Raw genomic sequence first — 18,339 nt, 5'->3', positions numbered from 1 at the left:
CTTCTCTCACTCCCAATGATAAGGTGACTATTTGGCCTGAATAAAATCTGAGGGAAGATTTTTGGACTGCCCTGCAAAATTTACAAATTCTTTCTTTATATGAAATTTTACACATTTACAAAAATGCAAAATGCCTCTTTCTTCAGAGTAGCAAGGTTTATTGACCATCCTCTGCTTCATTCAGACCAGACCAATCTCAATTTTCAGAACACATTAACACCCACAAAATAATAGGCCTAACAGATATTCTTGCATCTGGTGTTCCAAGATTTTTTTTATACTAAAACTTCAAGTTTGACCTATGTAACATCCCAAATGAAATGTTTCCTCTCATTTTTCTGAAATATTTGCAAAGATACCAAAAACTCTACTATTTTTAATATTTTAAGTGGTTTACATTCCCTCTTCATGACTATGAAAATACAATGATAAACACATTCCCATCATTTTTATTTTAATCTTGCTACTTTGCAGCTGAGAAAGCTAAAACTGAGGAGTTAAAAGCAAAACATAAATGCCTTTGAACATCTGGAAATAACCCCCAATCTCACAATAGTCATTCTTTCTAATGCAGTCAGAGATGCTCGATGTGAAAACCAAGGAAATTTCACAACTTCTACTATGATAAAAAAAAGAGACACCAGAGAAAGCATTTCTCTGACAAATGGTTCAAACTAAAATTGCTGTTCAGCTATAGAATTATAAGGGCAGTCTCAGCCTGCCAGGACAACAAGCAATAAAGACACTGAAATAATCTCAGCTTACAGAGACCGTCTATGAACAACAGGATCCCTTAGATACCTTTTTGCCTAATGCAGTAAGACAGATACGTCTTTAGAGTGGTTTTCCAACACTCACTGTTGTTTTAGCTAAATCTCTACATGGCCTTCATTTGATCCCAAGTCTCTCATTAAAAGCCTCCAAGAGCTACCTGCAGAAGCCGACATTCTGTTTCTGTTTCCAGTGTCCATTCAGCTGTATTCTGAATATAGAGATCTCCTCTAGCCTTAAGTTTGCATTTGCCAGCCTGCAGCAACAAAATGCCCTCAGTGGTGGAGTCTGTGGAAGCAGAGAACAGGACAGAGTTTTCAAAAGGTAGCCCAAGTTGACTCATCCAGGGAACTGAATGCCTGAGCATCCCTTGGAAGGCATATTTGTTTTTGCAGGAAGTATCCATCTGCACATCAACTGTTTTGCCATCACACTGGAGGTTCATCAACAAGCCAATATTGCAGGTGTTCTGTTGAAATGAGCCCCCAAAGGCTACAGCATGCGGCAGTCCCACTCTCTGCAACAGAAAAGATGACTCTATTTAAAGCAAATAAATTTTAAAAACTGTCCTCCTAGTTAATCAGAAAGCATTTCTTCTTTCTGAACCAATATGCTTTTGGAAAGGACCATCCAAGACAGCTTTTTTCACAGAGAAATCAGAAATTACCCCCAAAATAAACAGAATGGAAAAAAAAATGCTAAAACAACTTTTTAAGAAGTACTGTAGAAGGAAAAGTTCATAATCCCAAAGAAAGCCTCCAGAATTTTAAACAGAAAGTACATGCTTTTCATTAGATTCCAAAACAAAAGTTTATTTTAACTAAAAAGCTATGATTAAGCAACTATTTTATTGCAACAGCAGTAACATCTGCCATTGTACTACCCTAAATTCTCAACTTTAAATACACTCCCTCTGGAAAACACTCTCACTCAGTGCTGTACCAGAACTACTTTAATGACCAAAACTGTCATTAAAGATACTCCTGCATCAGGACAGAGTTCTCTGTAACTCCTGATGGTTTGAAATAGAGAGACTATAACACCATACAGAAAACAATTGATGCTTACCTCTAGGCTGACACACTTGTTTGTAAAAGTAAGTACCCATGCTGTTTCTGTTTCATTGCTTGTCAGGCTCACTTCTCCATCAGCTTTGAAACTGCAAGGCCCGAGGATGACATCAAGCATTCCCTTATATTTGTCACTTCTGACAGCTGACACTTTCACTTGATTCTCTTTGGAAATACCCAGAGATTGAAGATGAGGCAAGGAATGCTGGAAGTCAATTTCCAAATGTGGCTGGATGTTAGTGGTGGCATGAAGTTGCAGGCAGGCAAACATGTCATTAAAGGAAATGCGTCCAAAGATGATGACAGTAAAGTCGCTGGTAATCATCGATCCATTCAGTGAAACCCTTGCTGGATTCTGAAAAATTACAGAAAAAATGTTGTCAAATTTGTTTTCCTGTCAGATCATATACTTTTTAAAAATGTGCATGTTACTAAAAGAGAACTATTTCCCTACTAGCCTGCTAACATACTGGTACTCACCCTGCATATTCATAAGTACCTAAACAAATGGAGAAAAGGCTGAAAACCTTTAGTTAGAGTTCCACAATAACAATAACAGAAAAAAGAAAATAAAATAAAAGAAAAAAAAGCCTGTTCAAACAATTATTAATATGAGAAAAATCAACTACTACTGTTTTTGTTATCATTACTTCTGTTTTTACTATAAACAAATACAGCTCTAGCAATGTGAGAATGTGTTCTATTCCCCCAGACCTCAGCAGGAATGACTAGTGTTATGTAGACTGGACCCATGTTACACGAGGGCAGAATTGAAATGCGTTTGTCTTTTTTTGCCATTAGAAGAAACATGGCAATCTCTGTCACTATGATTACTATCTTTATAGAGACAAACAATCTTATATAACATCAGTCACAGGAGACATTTTTAACACATTCTTAAGTAAATGTCAGATTATAAAGTGTATCTTTTTGGAACAGTTCAAGTATCATAGGGACTTTCACAAACAAATTATTAGTGAGAAAGAGCAGAAAGAGTAAGAAGTAAACTATGAAATTCTCAGCTTGTGTCTCCTATGCTCGCTTGTTCCTTTCATTTCAGGTTGGCTGCTCAACAACAGAGTAAAACCATATATGGTGCGTTCTGCAAGAGTGCATGAAACTGAATGCAACCCTCCCCATGGACTTACTCGGCTTTTAATGAACAAGTAATCTGATCTGTATGAACCTGTGAATATTAGGGAACTAAGAATATCTTAATGTGTGTGCAAAACTTCCAGCTACAGTTCTACATCTCTGACACCTTCCAGCATTTAGATTCCCTTACTGGTAGTTACAAGAAGATGTAGTTGACAGCAGAGTTTATGAATGAAGCCAGTACCTCAAAATGATGAAATGCAATCTCTCCATTGCAAAGGCCACAAACCTGTTTGTTAGATTCTCCACTGCAAGTAACCTGTCGGCATATCAACAAAGCACATTCAGAGCAAGGAGAAAAGCAGAGAGGACTAAAATACAAAGAAGTGAGGTAAAAGGCAGCTTTCAGGATAAAGAGCATGAATATGTTAAACCATATGTTTAAGATTAAAGTTTTTAAATCTCAAAAAAGAAACAGTTTAGTGGATCTAAGGGAAAATCACACCTTTAGTTTTACATTATCATGCCAAAATATTATCAGTATAGATAAAGACAGAAATATATCTTCAAACAGTAGGAAACCACTACTGGCTAGACTGAACTATTTTTTGATACTCTGACTTTCGATTTTAGCAGGAGGTTATGGTATTTCTTATCTGTAGCATGGAAAATACCACTGTCACAAACACTGTTCAGTGTTCCAAATGCAGAAAGTGTATTCCTTGGGAAGCGCTGTTGGCTGCGTGAAAACTACTGCTATTATTCATTCTGCCATCAGCACCCCCACACCCACAAACAGTAAAGTGATCCACCTGAAAACCCTGCTGTATCAAGGTGGAAAAGTAGGGGCTGCATATAACTGGCCCTGGGCAAGCACCCTTTTGGATATATGCCCGTTCTGATTTCATGACATTAATACTTTTGTCATCCACCACATTTTACTTAGCAGTAAAACGCATGTTTGCAAACAACTCTTAGGCTTTCTGTGGTGGCTTTGTTTGACAAAATTCACCCTCTCTTCTGACCTGCTAAATTGTTCTCACGATGCAAATTCAAATAGTTGACACACAACAGAAAGCTAGATCAAATACACCACATAGCAGGATGTCTGCTTACCTGTAGTACACATGGAACGATGTTAATCAGTCCTCCCACATCATGGTGAAGTGAAAGAGAAATTTCCATGGCACTGCCAGTGGTTTTCATCTCTATTTCAATTTTGAGCTGTTCTGTCTCTATGGTGGTTGTTAGCCCTGCAGCAATCTTTGTGGTGAAATTCTAAGCACAAAAGAAACCAAATCATGGGAAGAAACAAATAACATCCCAGCAACAACTGGCAAAGGCAGAGTCTGTTTCACGGTGCTTAAACATGATAGCCTGTGTCAGGGCAGCAGCACTGGTAAAATATTAGTACAAATTCTTGAACATGGCTTCAATTCAAAGAGAGATTTTCCTGTCATACTACACCTTCTGAATGCTGTGTGCCAATGATGCCTTCAGGCTTTAAAACATACTGAGAGCATTCAGTACACAGGAAGATTTGAGTCCTAAGGCATACCTGATGAAACCAGTGAAATTACTGGTCAGCAGGGCCAGGGGGATTGGTATAAAATTCTTCCTCTGCACAACTCTGTGGCTCACTGTACCACAGTGGCTGAACCCACCACAAATATGAGTATAGTAGTGACTCGAGCCTTCCAGCATACATAAGAACAAGAAAAATATTTGAACTTTTTTATTTTTTTCTTTTATGGAAGGATAATCTGAGATACAAAAGAGCTATAACTTGTTCACAGATCTATAGCAAAAATGCACATAGACAAAGAGTAGACAAGCAACATAGTACCAGGAAACATGATCTGTGATGCTCCTGTGGATAGAAATTTCCAAATGGAAAGAAATGCTAAGCACTCTTCCTCTTTTCAGCAACATCCAAAGGATGAAATCAGAATTAGATAAATCCCAGTACAAGATGCAATGCAGTGCTAGGTTTGTTGACAGTTACTTGATGGCTACATACATTAATGCTTCCCTGTTCACTTCCAAGTTATAACTTCTCAGTTATAGGGGAAAAATAAAATTGTACAATACTCCTGTTGTACAATACTCCTTGCAGTAGCAAGGCACTACACTGAAATCAGAAGTGAATTTAAAATCTCATTTAGTCTACATTCAGATCCAAAACATCAGGCAACAGGTACACCGTATGACAAGAAACCATCCAGGTGCCTTTGTTTTGCATATTAACTTAGTACTTCTCAAAAATGCAGATGTGTTTGGAATACCGTGCACAGGAATAAACTACAGTTATTAGAAATGGTTCTGCCAGAAATTAAATAATAGGCTGAACTTTTCTTACCTCATAATAGCCAACAGCTTCCACAATAAAAGGGATCCCATGTTTCTTTATCTTTGTGACATTGTGCTTTAATCTCACAGACAGATAGGATTTAGGAGGTTCTGTGGACAGTCTGTGAGCTCCAAACACAGCAGAAATTCTTTCACTGCCACTCTGTAGGACTACAGTAATGGTGTGATTTCCTGTTCTGTGCTCATATATCATGGTGAGAATGCCATCCGAGGGCAATCCTATTGACAAGGAAGGAAACAAAATCAACACTGCTGGATTGTCATTGTACTGAAAAACTTTATTACAGATTAAGGAAGAGCTATCATTTTTCATAAAAAGAAACAGATTTTTCAAGTGCTATCCTCCAGTTAGCTGCACTTTCTGATATTTACAATAAGAAAGGACATTACCTACCATATACAAATCATATTAAAAAAAGGATTATTAAATTAAAATGTGGCATGCACTTTAGAAGTAAATGATTTTTCTTTTTTTTAATAAAGGATATCTAGCAATATGTATGGTGTTCAACTCTAGTAATCATATGTTTGAAAATTTCAAAACTGATTTCTTCAGTACAAAGGGACAAAGACAATTCATCCTTTCAAAATCATTTCAGTTCATGAAAACTGTTGGCTTTGTTTAGTAAACAGCACTTGAAATAGTTTACTGGGTGATTTATTCAATGACATTCAGTTTTTCAACTATGGCCCAAACCAAAGCAGGCATAAAAATATGCTTAGAAGAATGGATCAGCATGCAGGAATACAGATGTACAAATGAGAAATAATTTACTCTGAAGCAGTTCAAATAGTTTTTAAATATTCTTTTACACAAATTATTGTATATTCTTAACATGAAAAAGAACGTTGCTAAATCAAGAGTGAATCAAACTTTATTCTGGTGTGAACAAATGCAACTCATCTACTTCTACAGATCTGCATCCATTTAGACAAGCCCACCTTCACATCTTGTTACATCACACCATCAAGTCAGAGATTTCTTCATACCTGCGTTTTTTAAAGAGCTGATATTATGTGTGAGAGTTCCAGTGACTCTATTGTGTCTGTGACTCATTACTTTGGAAAAATCTACAAAAAGGGCCTTCTCATCCATGTGAAAGCTAACTAGACTTCTTATCATCTCTTTACTCAGCTCCAGTTGTCCTTTCAGTATTGCTTCCACTGGGATTGCCTGACTGCCATTCTGAAACATAGTGAAAGTGATCTTGCGTATGCTGCTATTCCCAAACACATTTCTGCTCCCGAGATGGAATCCATACAGTGCATTGTTGATCATCAAATTGATGTTACCTGTAATGAGCAGAAATGATTACTGGAGACAGGTTCCCTTTGGGACAGAAGTAACCAGGATTTGACGAGCAACATCTTAACCATTTATTTAATACCAGGAGGAAGTAAATGAATTTCCATTGATTATAATAGATAATTTACCCGAATCCAGATAGAAAATCAGTTTATTCTTGAGAGAGAGTTTATCTACTACTAGAAGTGTCTGTGTTTAAAACAAATTACATAATGGTACTTCTGACAACCATTTCTTTTTATTCACCAAGTTCCTTGACCCTTTAGGCCACAGACTACACTATCAGTGCTCTCTGAGGGAAAACTTACACAGGGACTGTGACCTATCACAAAGGCTACTCGTATGCCTCCAAGCTAAACAATCCCTCTGGAACTCTGCAGTGACCTATTGCATCCATGAACCATTCAGAAGAGTAAGGGTCCCAAGTCTGTCTCCCTCTGTGTTTCAGAAGGACTGCATAGGAAGGATGCCTCCCACTACTTCCTTCAATTAACAAAAATATGAAAACTATCAAACAAAAAAAAATGCAACTGCATCTATGTGAATTCACTCAGAAGTAGTTTCAACCCAACGACGAATAGTTCATTTTGCTTGTTAAATACTCTCTGCATCAAATGCACTTCAGTAAGGAATATATTAAGAAGTTTTCTTGGATAGCTGCAGCAAAACACAAAGTAAGAACATACCATCGTGAATGTTGTTTTTGTGCTTTAGTAATCCATTCAGAGAAAGGAGATGAGGTATAGTCTTGAATCCAGAAAATGTGTGTTGGATTCTTCCATTTAGGGACAAGACAAAGCCAACTTTCTGCTGTCTGGCTCCCATGAAATCCACATGAAGCCCATTCTCATTAAATTTTATCACAGAAGATATCCGAAATCTAAAAAGACAGAGACAAAAACTGCCAGTAAGGTCCCATTATAATGCTTATTTCATGATCATCACCCCCACCCTGTTCAAAGCAGGATTGACAAGAGCTGGGTGCTCTGGTCTGTGTAAGGTCAGGTTTGAAGTATCTCCAACAAAGGAGACTCTGCAGACTTTCTGGGTAATTTGCTCCAGTGTTGTGAATCAGTGAGTCAGATGCATTGGAACAGTACACGATATTCACCAAATGTTTAAAAAAAATACTCAATAAAGTCTAAAAGATTGGCAGATGGAAGAAGATAGAGTTGGATAGAATTAGGTAGAGTTGGAAATTAATTAATCTCTGCCACAATGTGAAATCTCTCTCCAATGCTGATTTAGAAACAGAATTATAAAACTCATCATTGAGAATTCAGCATTAACAATAATTTGAAATGCCACTGTCCTGGTTTCAGCTAGGACAGAGTTAATTTTCCTCCTAGTAGCTGGCAGGGTGCTATGTTTTGGGTTAGGATGAGAAGAGTGCTGATAACACACTGATGTTTTAATTGTTGCAGAGCAGTGCTTACACTAAGCCAAGGACTTTCCAGCTTCTCGCTCTGTCCTGCCAGCGGGCAGGCTGGGGGTGCAGTAGGAGCTGGGAGGGGACAGACCCAGGACAGCTGACCCAAACTGGCCAAAGGGGTATTCCATACCATCTGGCATCATGCTAAACAATATATAGGGGTGGCTGGCCAGGATGGGGGTGGCCGGCTGCTCAGAGGTAGCCTGGACATTGGTCAGCGGGTGGTGAGCAATTGCATTGTGCATCACTTGTTTCATACACATTATTATTATTATTATTATTAATATTATTATTATTATTATTATTATTATTATTATTATTATTATTATTATTATTTTCCTGTCTTAATAAACTGTCTTCATCTCAACCCACAGGCTTCACTTTCCCGTTTCTCTTCCCCATCCCAGAGAGGGAGAGGGGAGGGTGAGCCAATGGCTGTGTTGGTGCTTAGCTGCCGGCCGGGTTAAACCACAACAGCCACCAACATCTGGGTTTGGTAAATGAACCAACAATCATTTCTTTGCATCTTAGCCCTGAGCTGAACAGTGTTGGAGAAACATAGCACATCTTTTTAGGGAAATCTACTGGGAAAACAAGAAGTTCAGTTTTCAGTGTTTCAAGTACAAGACAGACACAATTTGCAAATTTCTGTCAAAATATCCACTGAAATATCTGACTTTCTGGAATCAAGTATACTACACAGTATACCTTAAAGTGAGGCAATCCTATTTTCAGAGTGTTAGAGATCCTTCCTAAAAATTTGAACCCTCTTAAAAGACTGATAACAAGTAAAACCTTAACAAAAATCCACTTATTGGATAGAATTGATCTACATGTCAGCAAAGTTATATTCATTTCACTGGTCAGTGACTGAAAACTGTATAGATTGAATTTTTTCCTTTATCAATTCTTAAAAAAAGAGTGTTTCACTAACAGGACTAATGCATGAAATGGCAGTGGCTTATACTGCAGCTATATGAATATAGTTACATTTAGATATTTATCACAGAACACAGTTCAACTCCTCTGTTAACCAAGATTCTGATTTCTCTACCTCGATGGAAACATTTTGCACATGAGCTGGAGCTGTATTGATTCAGGGTTTGTAAGGATTGCCTGGTGGAGGAAAGCCCTCAGTTCAACACCTCTAGCGTCCTTCCTATTTTCTTTGTTCATATCAACTTCCAGCATCAGCACATCCCTTTCATTAGAATGAAGGTAAAGAGAGCCATTGAGCTTGTTTTCATCATAACTCCTCAGTGCTGCTTGGGCCTACGCATAGAGAAAATTGAGAACAGGTCATTAGGAATCTCAAATCATAATAAAACACCAACAACATAATGAAATCATACTGAAACACCATTCTGAGGAATAAGACTGTAGGCAGAAACAAGGTTTGATAGTCTCATGAACCCATTAAAATACTTCAGTCAGAGGGATTAAAAAATTAAATTGAATAATTTGTTTGCCTGAAAGTTCATGCAAGGAAACTGTGGTAAATAGGGAACTGACCTGTGAAGACACGGTCTTGTTGATGATGGCTTTTACGTTCACGCTGTAATCGAAGTGTTCTGGTTTGGTCTGCCTAGAAGATAGCTCCCCACTTAGGCCCATTGCTTGTGGATACTCAAGCTATTTGACAAAGTAAAATGCATAATTACTGCAACTGCTTCAAGAGATTTGCCATCTAAACTTTTAGCATGAAGTGGAGTATGAGTATAAAACTCATGTGTATATAATTTTTTTTAACATCAATTTTACCCAAAGGCACAGAAAAATAAATCAAATGCATCAAAAAACACATGACAACAAATGCTCATTGTGTTTCTTACAAGACATTATTGACAGGAATTATGATTTGATGATCAGCTGTTATACACCCAGGAGCCTTTGTCAGAGCCTGACCTTTATTGAACTTGGATTCTTACATGCATAAAATAATTATAATTCTAAAGACAATGCAGTAAAAGAGCCACCAAGACATAAAAATTAAAGTGTCATAAATAAAACCAACATGGAGAAATTGTTCTTTGGAAAGGAGGAAGGCACATTTTCTCCTTAACTTGTAAAATAACAACCAGTTTCAGCATCAATACCTGGAATGAGTGCCTCATATTCACATGTAAAAGATGTCTGAAGTCTACATCACTGGATTTGTCCTGGTATCTTCCCAGAAAGCTGAGAACATCTTGCTTGTTGACTTTCAAGGTAGTCTCAACCTCATGCTTCCCCTATGTGTTTAGAATGTGAATAAGTGAATTGCATCAGGTATTAACCCTACATATTATGAAAGATGAGAGAAGCCATTGCAGTTTAGAGCTATTACATTGTGGCACAGAATGAAAAATGAGCAAAAAATAGGGAAAAGAAAAAAAAAGCATTTGTTAAGAAAGATGAACAGATACACCTAGATATAGACTAGAATCCCTTCTTTCCCTGCACTTTTTAATTATAATGATATTTATACTTAAAATTCATTTTGAAAGATTATATTAGAGATTATTATGTATTACCATACAAACCATTATATATTATTATATGAAACACTGTATTAGTCAGCCACAAAGCACATCATTGTGCTATGAATTTTTTGCATACAGCATTTACTTGGTGAGTAACTAGAGACCTAGAGCAAATTTGGTCTAAACGGACAATAAACTGGAAATCTATAGAGAGAGGTGATCAATGGCTCTTTCTAAATGAAATTTAATGGTAATTTTACTCACAGGTTGGTGACTTCGAGTTAAAATGCATATTTCAACATCTCTGGGGAACAAACTGTAGTTATAAGGATGAGCTAAGCCAGCACAAATCTAGAAAAAAATCAGAGAAAATAGAAGGCACATAAGTTATGTACATTAAATCACTCACTTGCTGGCTTTTTCCAGCATGCCAGAAGAAGAAAAATTCTTACATAACTCACATAGGGGGTTTCAGGTTGGTAGCCAAGTATAAGAGTTTGAGTTGATTCCTCCAGCCCATTTATCAAAACTTTTGTTTCCAAGAAGTAGTGCTTTTGCTGTTTGTCAACAGTAAACGTCTCCTGCAGAAGAAAGGTCTGCAAAATCGGCAGTTTAAAAGGATGCCTGGAGCACAACAAGGAATGAACAAACCATAAAAGACCTTAATGGACAGCCACAATGAGAAATTATGCAGAGTTCAACTAGAATTCCCAAATCTTCAATTGCAGATGCCATCAGGGTGTCAGATACAGAAGCAAAACACATGCAGCCAGGACCTCTGAAAAATTCTTAGAGTGTAATTACAACTTCATACAAACTATACCCATTTACCAGAATTTCTGATAGAGTTTCCAGCCTGGATTCAGGAAAGGCTTGGAAGACCAGGTGAGAGGATGATCTAAAATTCTGACATGCATACTAGTACATATGTTTTATAAACCTGCATGGCCAAGACTTCATTTCAAACAGGTACAGTGTCCAAAAGCTTAGGGCAGCTTTCAAAGTATCAGCTATCAAACACTTTTCATGCTTTCTGCAGAAACAATAACTGCATGCCAAGAATTCTATGCAACAGATGTTCAGCCAATATATAGTTCAATTTACTACCTCAGTGCAACATTTTATGGACTTTCTTAAATATTTCTCTGCATTTACTTAGTTGGAAGTCTTGGAAAAATGCATTAACTTTTATAATCAGATATTGGACTGCCTTTATATATTCTGGATGTCTGGTATACCTTATCGTTTTTCGTTTCTATACTTTTTCCATCACTGAAAAGACATTTCTCATTTTTTATTTATATATATATATATATATGAAGTTATGATAGATGCACAGTGGTTCCTAAGGGAGCCTGTGCACTCCAATTGACCCTACTATGCCTTAAAAAAGCTGAGATATCTCTAGAGAAGATACAGATTTCTGAGGTCTGACAACACATTTTTACCAGAGGCTTCAAGCTGTGTTTTGATATTGAGTTCAAAAATAAGAGAAACTTTGGAGACAGCCAATATCTAGATGCAGTGCAATCATTCTCACCACCAAATGGAAACACTTTCTAAAACATAAATAAGACTATTTATTATGTGTTTTAAGAGGGAAATATTTGGTTTTAGAATGCTTCCATTATTCCTACCATATCTGAATGGCACAGGGGATCAGATCTAGATTTTGGATCTTCTCACCACTTGGACATTTGGACACCGTGAATTCTGATGTTAAAGAAGGCTCTAAGTCTAATAGATTTGCCAACAAATACACTGTCACAGCACAAACTGCCTGTTTCCCTTGATGACTTTATTCTCTACCACTTCAAGAAAGGGTGTGAAAGCTAAGTGGATGCAAATAACTAGCCCATGGAGGCAGTGTGCTCAAGGAAGTGCAGAGACGGATGGGAAAGATTTAAGGCTTTGTGCATGTGACACATACATCATGTAAAGCCCAGAACTTTTTCCTGAGGGCATCAAGATACACATTAAATTTAGACCAAAATTTTCTTCAGAGATAGGAATGAAACTACTGAACCTGAAATAAATGGTTCCACGTTTTTGATAGAGCATCTTCTTCTTCAGCTCTTCTATCTGACTTTCAAACTGAAGAATTTTAGGCAGACTATTATAATCTGTCCATACAGCCTTCACAGAGAAGTTTGTCTTCATAGGCTGCAGTCAAATCATGACACCAGGAGAGAAAAGGACAATTGCATCAGATTTACTGCATTCATATTCAGGAACACCAAAACAGAAACCACACAGCTTAACAGGCTGCAGTGAGACTGTCATTTCACAGAACATCCCCTTTCTGCACCACTTTAAATCCTGATCACAATTTACATAAGAATAAAAGTGACATTAATAGTAAACCACAGAGTGTGTCAGACGACAAACATCCTTACTAATATATTACTCCTCTTTGGAGACAAACTATTTATTACGTTTCCCGTGTTGTAGGCACCAAGCAAAGCAAACATGATTTTAAGCATTATCATAAATTGGAAAGGATGCAGAGGCTTGAATGACATATAACCCAAGGCTGTTACTATGCACACTCATAGGCAAAACATGCTCATTCCCTATGACAATATAATCTTCCATACCTGCCACTTGTATCAAAATGTAAGAATGTAAGCAATCACATCTATAGCTCTATTTTCTAGTCATCTAATATCTTTTTGCTCTCTCCTCCCTGCCCTTCTGTCTGTGATTGGCATCCCAGATAGGTGCATAGGACTCAAAACTATTGTGGGGGATGACGTTGGAGGGTGGGGTATGGTTGGTTGGTTTTGTTTTTAAACTTAGCTTTACACTGCAGGTTGTCAAAACAGATGAAAAAGAAGGAGCTCTGGAAGTGTTTAAGCTTCAACACTAGCAAAGACATCTTTGGGGAAGGTGGCAGACCTGAAAAACACAGCACTGGGTCAGAGAAATTACCTTTGTGGATTTGTACTTCTGTCTTACCATTGGCAGGTTCTGATAGCTGGCTGTGAAGTTAAAGTCCTGTTTTGCGCTCTTTATCTTAAAGCAAAGAAATTTGGCTTGTTCATTATTCTCCAAATGAATCTCATTCTTCACAGGCTGATTCCACAAAGATACCATTTCAGTATAGCTGTACAGAACGTTTCTCTCAAGATGATTAAATGTGGAGGCCTAAAAATAAAGGGGAACATAGTAGTCAGGCTGAGTTGGGACAGAGAAAATCCTATTGTGCCAGCATCACAGGCCAGAGCTGAAAAGAATGCATTGTCTTGGAGAAGTTCATTACAATAACTATTAGAAATAGTGCATCAGCTTTTCCATTATCCAAATAATATGAATTTCCATAAAGATCTCAAAAATTATTTTATCCCCTCAAGCAAGGGAGAGAGAGGAAGCTAAGTAGTTGGAAAGAAAATAGTTGATGAACACTTTTTTTCCTTTCTCATTGAAGAATGTTTCTCACAATCTTCTTCACTGTGCCTAAACCATCAGTGATCTAACAAGGGAAAGCTGCAGTTCAGAATAAAGGAAAACCTTAAGGATAAACCAAAATAAGATTTAGAATCTACTGTGAATGTCTAGAAGAAAGGCAAAAATTCTAGACTTTCTTCTCATTTATACAGAGACAGATAAGGACTACCTCAATGAAAATAATGAAGCTTCTCCAAGGCAAATCTACACCTTGCATGGTGACAAAGGTTAACCTTATTTGTTAATTCATAGCAGCTGGTGATGAAATTGGTTTTAAAATCTCCATTGCATGGCACAGTTGAAAACAAGTTAGGAAGAAGCTTAGAATCCATAGATTCAAGGCACACTGATTCCACCCAAGGGATATCTAATCCTTTCACAGAAAGTGGAAGAATTCCTATAAAAAAGACTGAAGATTACACATTGAGAACCTACTAGTGAAAATTCTCACACAGAATTATGGGAGACTGAATTAACTGAGTCACAACAAAAGAAATAACCTTTCATTTTCTTGGAGTAAAGGAGAGGAGAGAGAACTTAAAAATAGTTCTAGTTGTTTGTACACTCCTAGGTAGAATTCTGACTTGAAATATTTGGGCTTTGTGCAGGAATAAATGGACTTCCATTCCAAATAGAGGCAGAGATAGCGGGCCCTAATATTTTCAAAGACAGCAAAGAGACCCTGCCTGTTTTGACTTGCCTGCTCCCAGAGGAAGAATAGCATGTCATTCCAGCACAAGAAAGAGATGAACATCGGCTTTTCAAGATGCTCTCTTATAAGTTGGCACATAGTGGATTAGTTTCTCAAACAAGCTACTTCACATAACAAGCTGAGCAAGTGTTATTCCAGTATGATGACAGTTTAGTTACGTACCGTCACAAAGCTGCATCATCAAAGCTCTACATTATAGGAAACATCATGTTACTTACCTGCAGGTATGTGGTTGCTGGTGTGTAAATGTGAAATTTCCCCTCCTTTTCATTGCCTTGATCTTTACAGAATAGTTCCACTACAAGATTCTTAATGGAGAGAACTTTGCCAGTTGTCAGTTCCATAGTCAATAAATAAGCAGAATGCTGAGGCTGATGTATTTTGTGAGCTGCATGCAGATATAGCCATGGGGTGTCCATACTTAATTCTCCTGGAAGGAATATATAAATTAAAGGTGGCAGAAATGTGAGATTTCAAGCTGCCTGGCTTCTAATTCTGCAACAAAGCTGGGTTTCTGGAATGAGACTAATTGCTACTATTGGCTTCAGAGTTGTCAAAATCTCTGGATGGTACATAGTTAAATGAATGTCCTGCACTAATGTACCATACTGCGTAGTTTAAAACACAGCGCCATTTACAAGAACGGAAATTTATGGAACTTGGTACTTAAATTACACCAGAAAAGTGTTCTACTGCATGACCTGCAACAAGATGTGGAACCTTTACTTGAACTGTAATTCTGTAGCTATTATTCACATAATTACTATAATGGCTTTTATCAAAGCTGTTTCAACACAAGCCAACATAGTAATTAAATTCTGCAATACATAAATTTTGAACAAGATTGGTAGGCTATTTTGGAAACTAGTTTCCAGACAGCTCAGAATGTTTATATCTGACAAGGTGCTGAAAATTCACTGTTGAAATTTCACTGGTTATTTATCAAATTATGCCATTCACCCACTGCAATATAGTTCAGAAATGCACAATTTTATGACAGTCACTCACAAAGTAATCTCCACATTTTTAAGACTTCAGAATTAATTCGACCTTAGTTCATTTCACTTTAACAAGCAGAAAAGCACAACAGTTAATAATTAATCCAGTGTATCAAGCTAGTTGTTTTGCATTAATAAGGATCCAAGTTTTGGCACACATAGTATATACTAGCTTTGAAAAATGCATCTCAATAGCATACCTAGTCACTGAGCCAATCATTGCCCTGATTTGTACAGCATGTAATCCACTGAAGCATAAAATAGTAGTGTCATTCAATCCATTTTAAGCACTAAATATCAGAAAATTGATTCTTGGCATGCTACAGGTAATTTAATCTCTATTTGAGAAAGAAGTCCAAAAATGTAAAATATAGCTTATAATAACAAAGGTCTACTCCCTGCTGTACTTTATGAATCGAAGACCAAGAAGAAATGTGATTTTTAAAATACATCCATATGCATACACAGGTGTTTAATTTACAGCTTAAGATATACCATTAGTATTCATCTCAGTGTCCCACTTTCTAATGTATTTACAAATCCAATTACTATTTCTAAAGCAAGTTGATAATAAAAAATAAATAAATAAAACATGGCTCACATCTTGGTCAGTTAGCTCAGTCAAAAGCTACTAGGACAATACCAGTCTACATTAGGAGCATGGCTATCAAACAGAGTTATTCCCGTCTGCAAAGCTCCGGAGAAGTCCTGCCTACGACACTGAATCTAGCTTTGGACCACCCAGAGCCAGGCAGACAGTGAGAAACCAGACCGGACAGAACAGAGGGCTGCTCTGACGATAAAACACCTAGAGACAAGACCTGTGACAAGAAGGGAGGCGACTGGGCTTATTTAGTCTGGCAAAGGGATGGGGCGGATCTGATAGCTGCCTACAGCTATCTTGAAGGCAAATGGCAAAAATGAGAAACACAAACCCTTCAACACAGGCATACAATACAAGGACAACAGCCACAAATTGCACACTGAGAGTCTCAGGAACTGCTGGAAGAGGTTAAGTCAGCTAGGCTGGGGAAAGGTGGAGGTTTTGAAAACTGAGCTAGACAAAGCCACAGCAGATGTGATCATGTCCTGCTTCGAGCAGGAAGCTTGTCAAGATAACCTCCAGGGTCTGCCTTGATCAACCAATATTTCAATGATTCTGTTACACCCATACGTGACTACCTCATAAAATCCCAGCTGCAACATTGCATGCATGCTTTTCTAAGCAGACTGGAAATGGTTTGTGGTACTTCACCTTCCCACTTCTTCAGGCCATTTCTGGATACATCTTTCCATTGCAGTCCAGCCAAAAATGGCATGAGGTTATTATACTGCACCTTAAAGTTGGTGCTGCTCTGCAAATAACCCTGAGAGCTGTGCGAGTGCTGCAGCTGGGTTCTGTAATTCATCTGCTTTTCCACGACTTGCGCAGTAAACTGGAAAACAAGTGAAGCAAATTTAAATAAAAACAGGATCCCATCTTCAGAGCTATCTAAGCTAACACACACATACAGTAACAGGAAGGTCACAACTACTGCCTCTGCTCTTGATATTTGCCATTCATTTTACAGATTTTCATGAATGCTGATGAATTACAGATTGAAATTTCTTTAACGTGCATTTGTTTTATCTACTGGGGGTTCAAAAAGGATATTTTCCACTAAATTTTGGATCACTTACTTGGTTAAAAACAATAATGTCCATAATTCTATGTCAGCCCATATTGTGATCACAGATAAAATCTACGTTTAGGTGCTCTCTATGGGAATAGAATAATGACAACCCTCCTCAGAAAACTATCATCTATTCTAATACAATAACAGAGGAGATCTGCTACTTTAAGAAACAACACAAAAATTTACATGAATAGCTTCTGTAAGAACTTCCTACAAATAAAACATCACAGGATATGCCAATATAAATGATTATTTTCTTTCAGTTGGTAGCCCATAGAACGCGCTTTGAAAGAAGATCATCTGTTAAATATTAGAAATGAAGGTTTTACTCTTCAACAATCATGATTACCTCCATGAAATAGTTGACTAGTGAAAAACTGGAACTATTCTTTAATGTTTGGCTGATCAGTAGTTTCTTCTTATTGTTTATTTTGTTCCAGTGTTTCCCATAGTTCACTTCCATCTGGGAGGAAAGCCAAGATGCACTCGCATCATGTTTCAGGTGAACCTGAAGAATGAAAATCTGTCTTTCCTGTAAACCATGCTTTCTCATTTAGTTACTGTTGTTAACTGGCTGTAGAAATATTCCCAAGTAGCAAGCAAGGCTAAAGAAGAAAGGGTTGCAGATTTTCCAAAGCAAAAATCAAGTTCCATCAGAATATGTCAATTCAGACTACAAAGCCCCAGAATTTTTGTCCATTCACTGCTTGTCAAATTGCTATTCTCAAAAGCTAAGGCAACTGCACTCCCAATGGACTGCCCCGCATGGATTCACTGTGCAGCTGCAGAGTCTGGCAAGATCCTGCTACACGGGAAATCTTAACACTCCTGGGCTTCAGTCCAACTTGGATGAAAAGCAAAGGTGAAAGGATACAAAATTTCCCTTTAATTCAGAAGCTTATTTGCCATCCAGCTCTCTAGTCTGCAGTGAATATCCAGCATTAATGGTAATTTCCCTTTGCATTAACCTTTGTCTCTGTACAGTCTGCAAATGAAAAGA

At 37.5% G+C, this 18,339-nt stretch overlaps 1 protein-coding gene across 1 annotated transcript in view; it reads right to left on the bottom strand.

Annotated features, from left to right (window-relative positions):
* The window catches only part of LOC308178380 (uncharacterized protein), a 105,922-nt gene that overhangs the window by 36,695 nt on the left and 50,888 nt on the right, over positions 1-18,339 (bottom strand). Inside the window, exons 27-43 of the mRNA XM_080556924.1 lie at positions 17,689-17,847; positions 16,919-17,099; positions 14,884-15,095; positions 13,438-13,653; positions 12,533-12,669; positions 10,968-11,130; positions 10,771-10,857; positions 10,141-10,275; positions 9,557-9,676; positions 9,099-9,316; positions 7,299-7,492; positions 6,297-6,599; positions 5,296-5,525; positions 4,053-4,214; positions 3,181-3,255; positions 1,840-2,196; positions 932-1,288 (exon numbers count right to left, since the gene is read on the bottom strand). Coding sequence (XP_080413050.1) covers positions 932-1,288; positions 1,840-2,196; positions 3,181-3,255; positions 4,053-4,214; positions 5,296-5,525; positions 6,297-6,599; positions 7,299-7,492; positions 9,099-9,316; positions 9,557-9,676; positions 10,141-10,275; positions 10,771-10,857; positions 10,968-11,130; positions 12,533-12,669; positions 13,438-13,653; positions 14,884-15,095; positions 16,919-17,099; positions 17,689-17,847 — 3,306 coding nt within the window. The remainder of the gene's footprint in view (positions 1-931; positions 1,289-1,839; positions 2,197-3,180; positions 3,256-4,052; positions 4,215-5,295; positions 5,526-6,296; positions 6,600-7,298; positions 7,493-9,098; positions 9,317-9,556; positions 9,677-10,140; positions 10,276-10,770; positions 10,858-10,967; positions 11,131-12,532; positions 12,670-13,437; positions 13,654-14,883; positions 15,096-16,918; positions 17,100-17,688; positions 17,848-18,339) is intronic.

Source organism: Anser brachyrhynchus, assembly GCF_964034855.1.
Source record: "Anser brachyrhynchus genome assembly, chromosome: 15".
In the NCBI taxonomy this organism is placed as follows: Eukaryota; Metazoa; Chordata; class Aves; order Anseriformes; family Anatidae; genus Anser; species Anser brachyrhynchus.
This window is presented reverse-complemented; position numbering and strand designations above follow the sequence as displayed.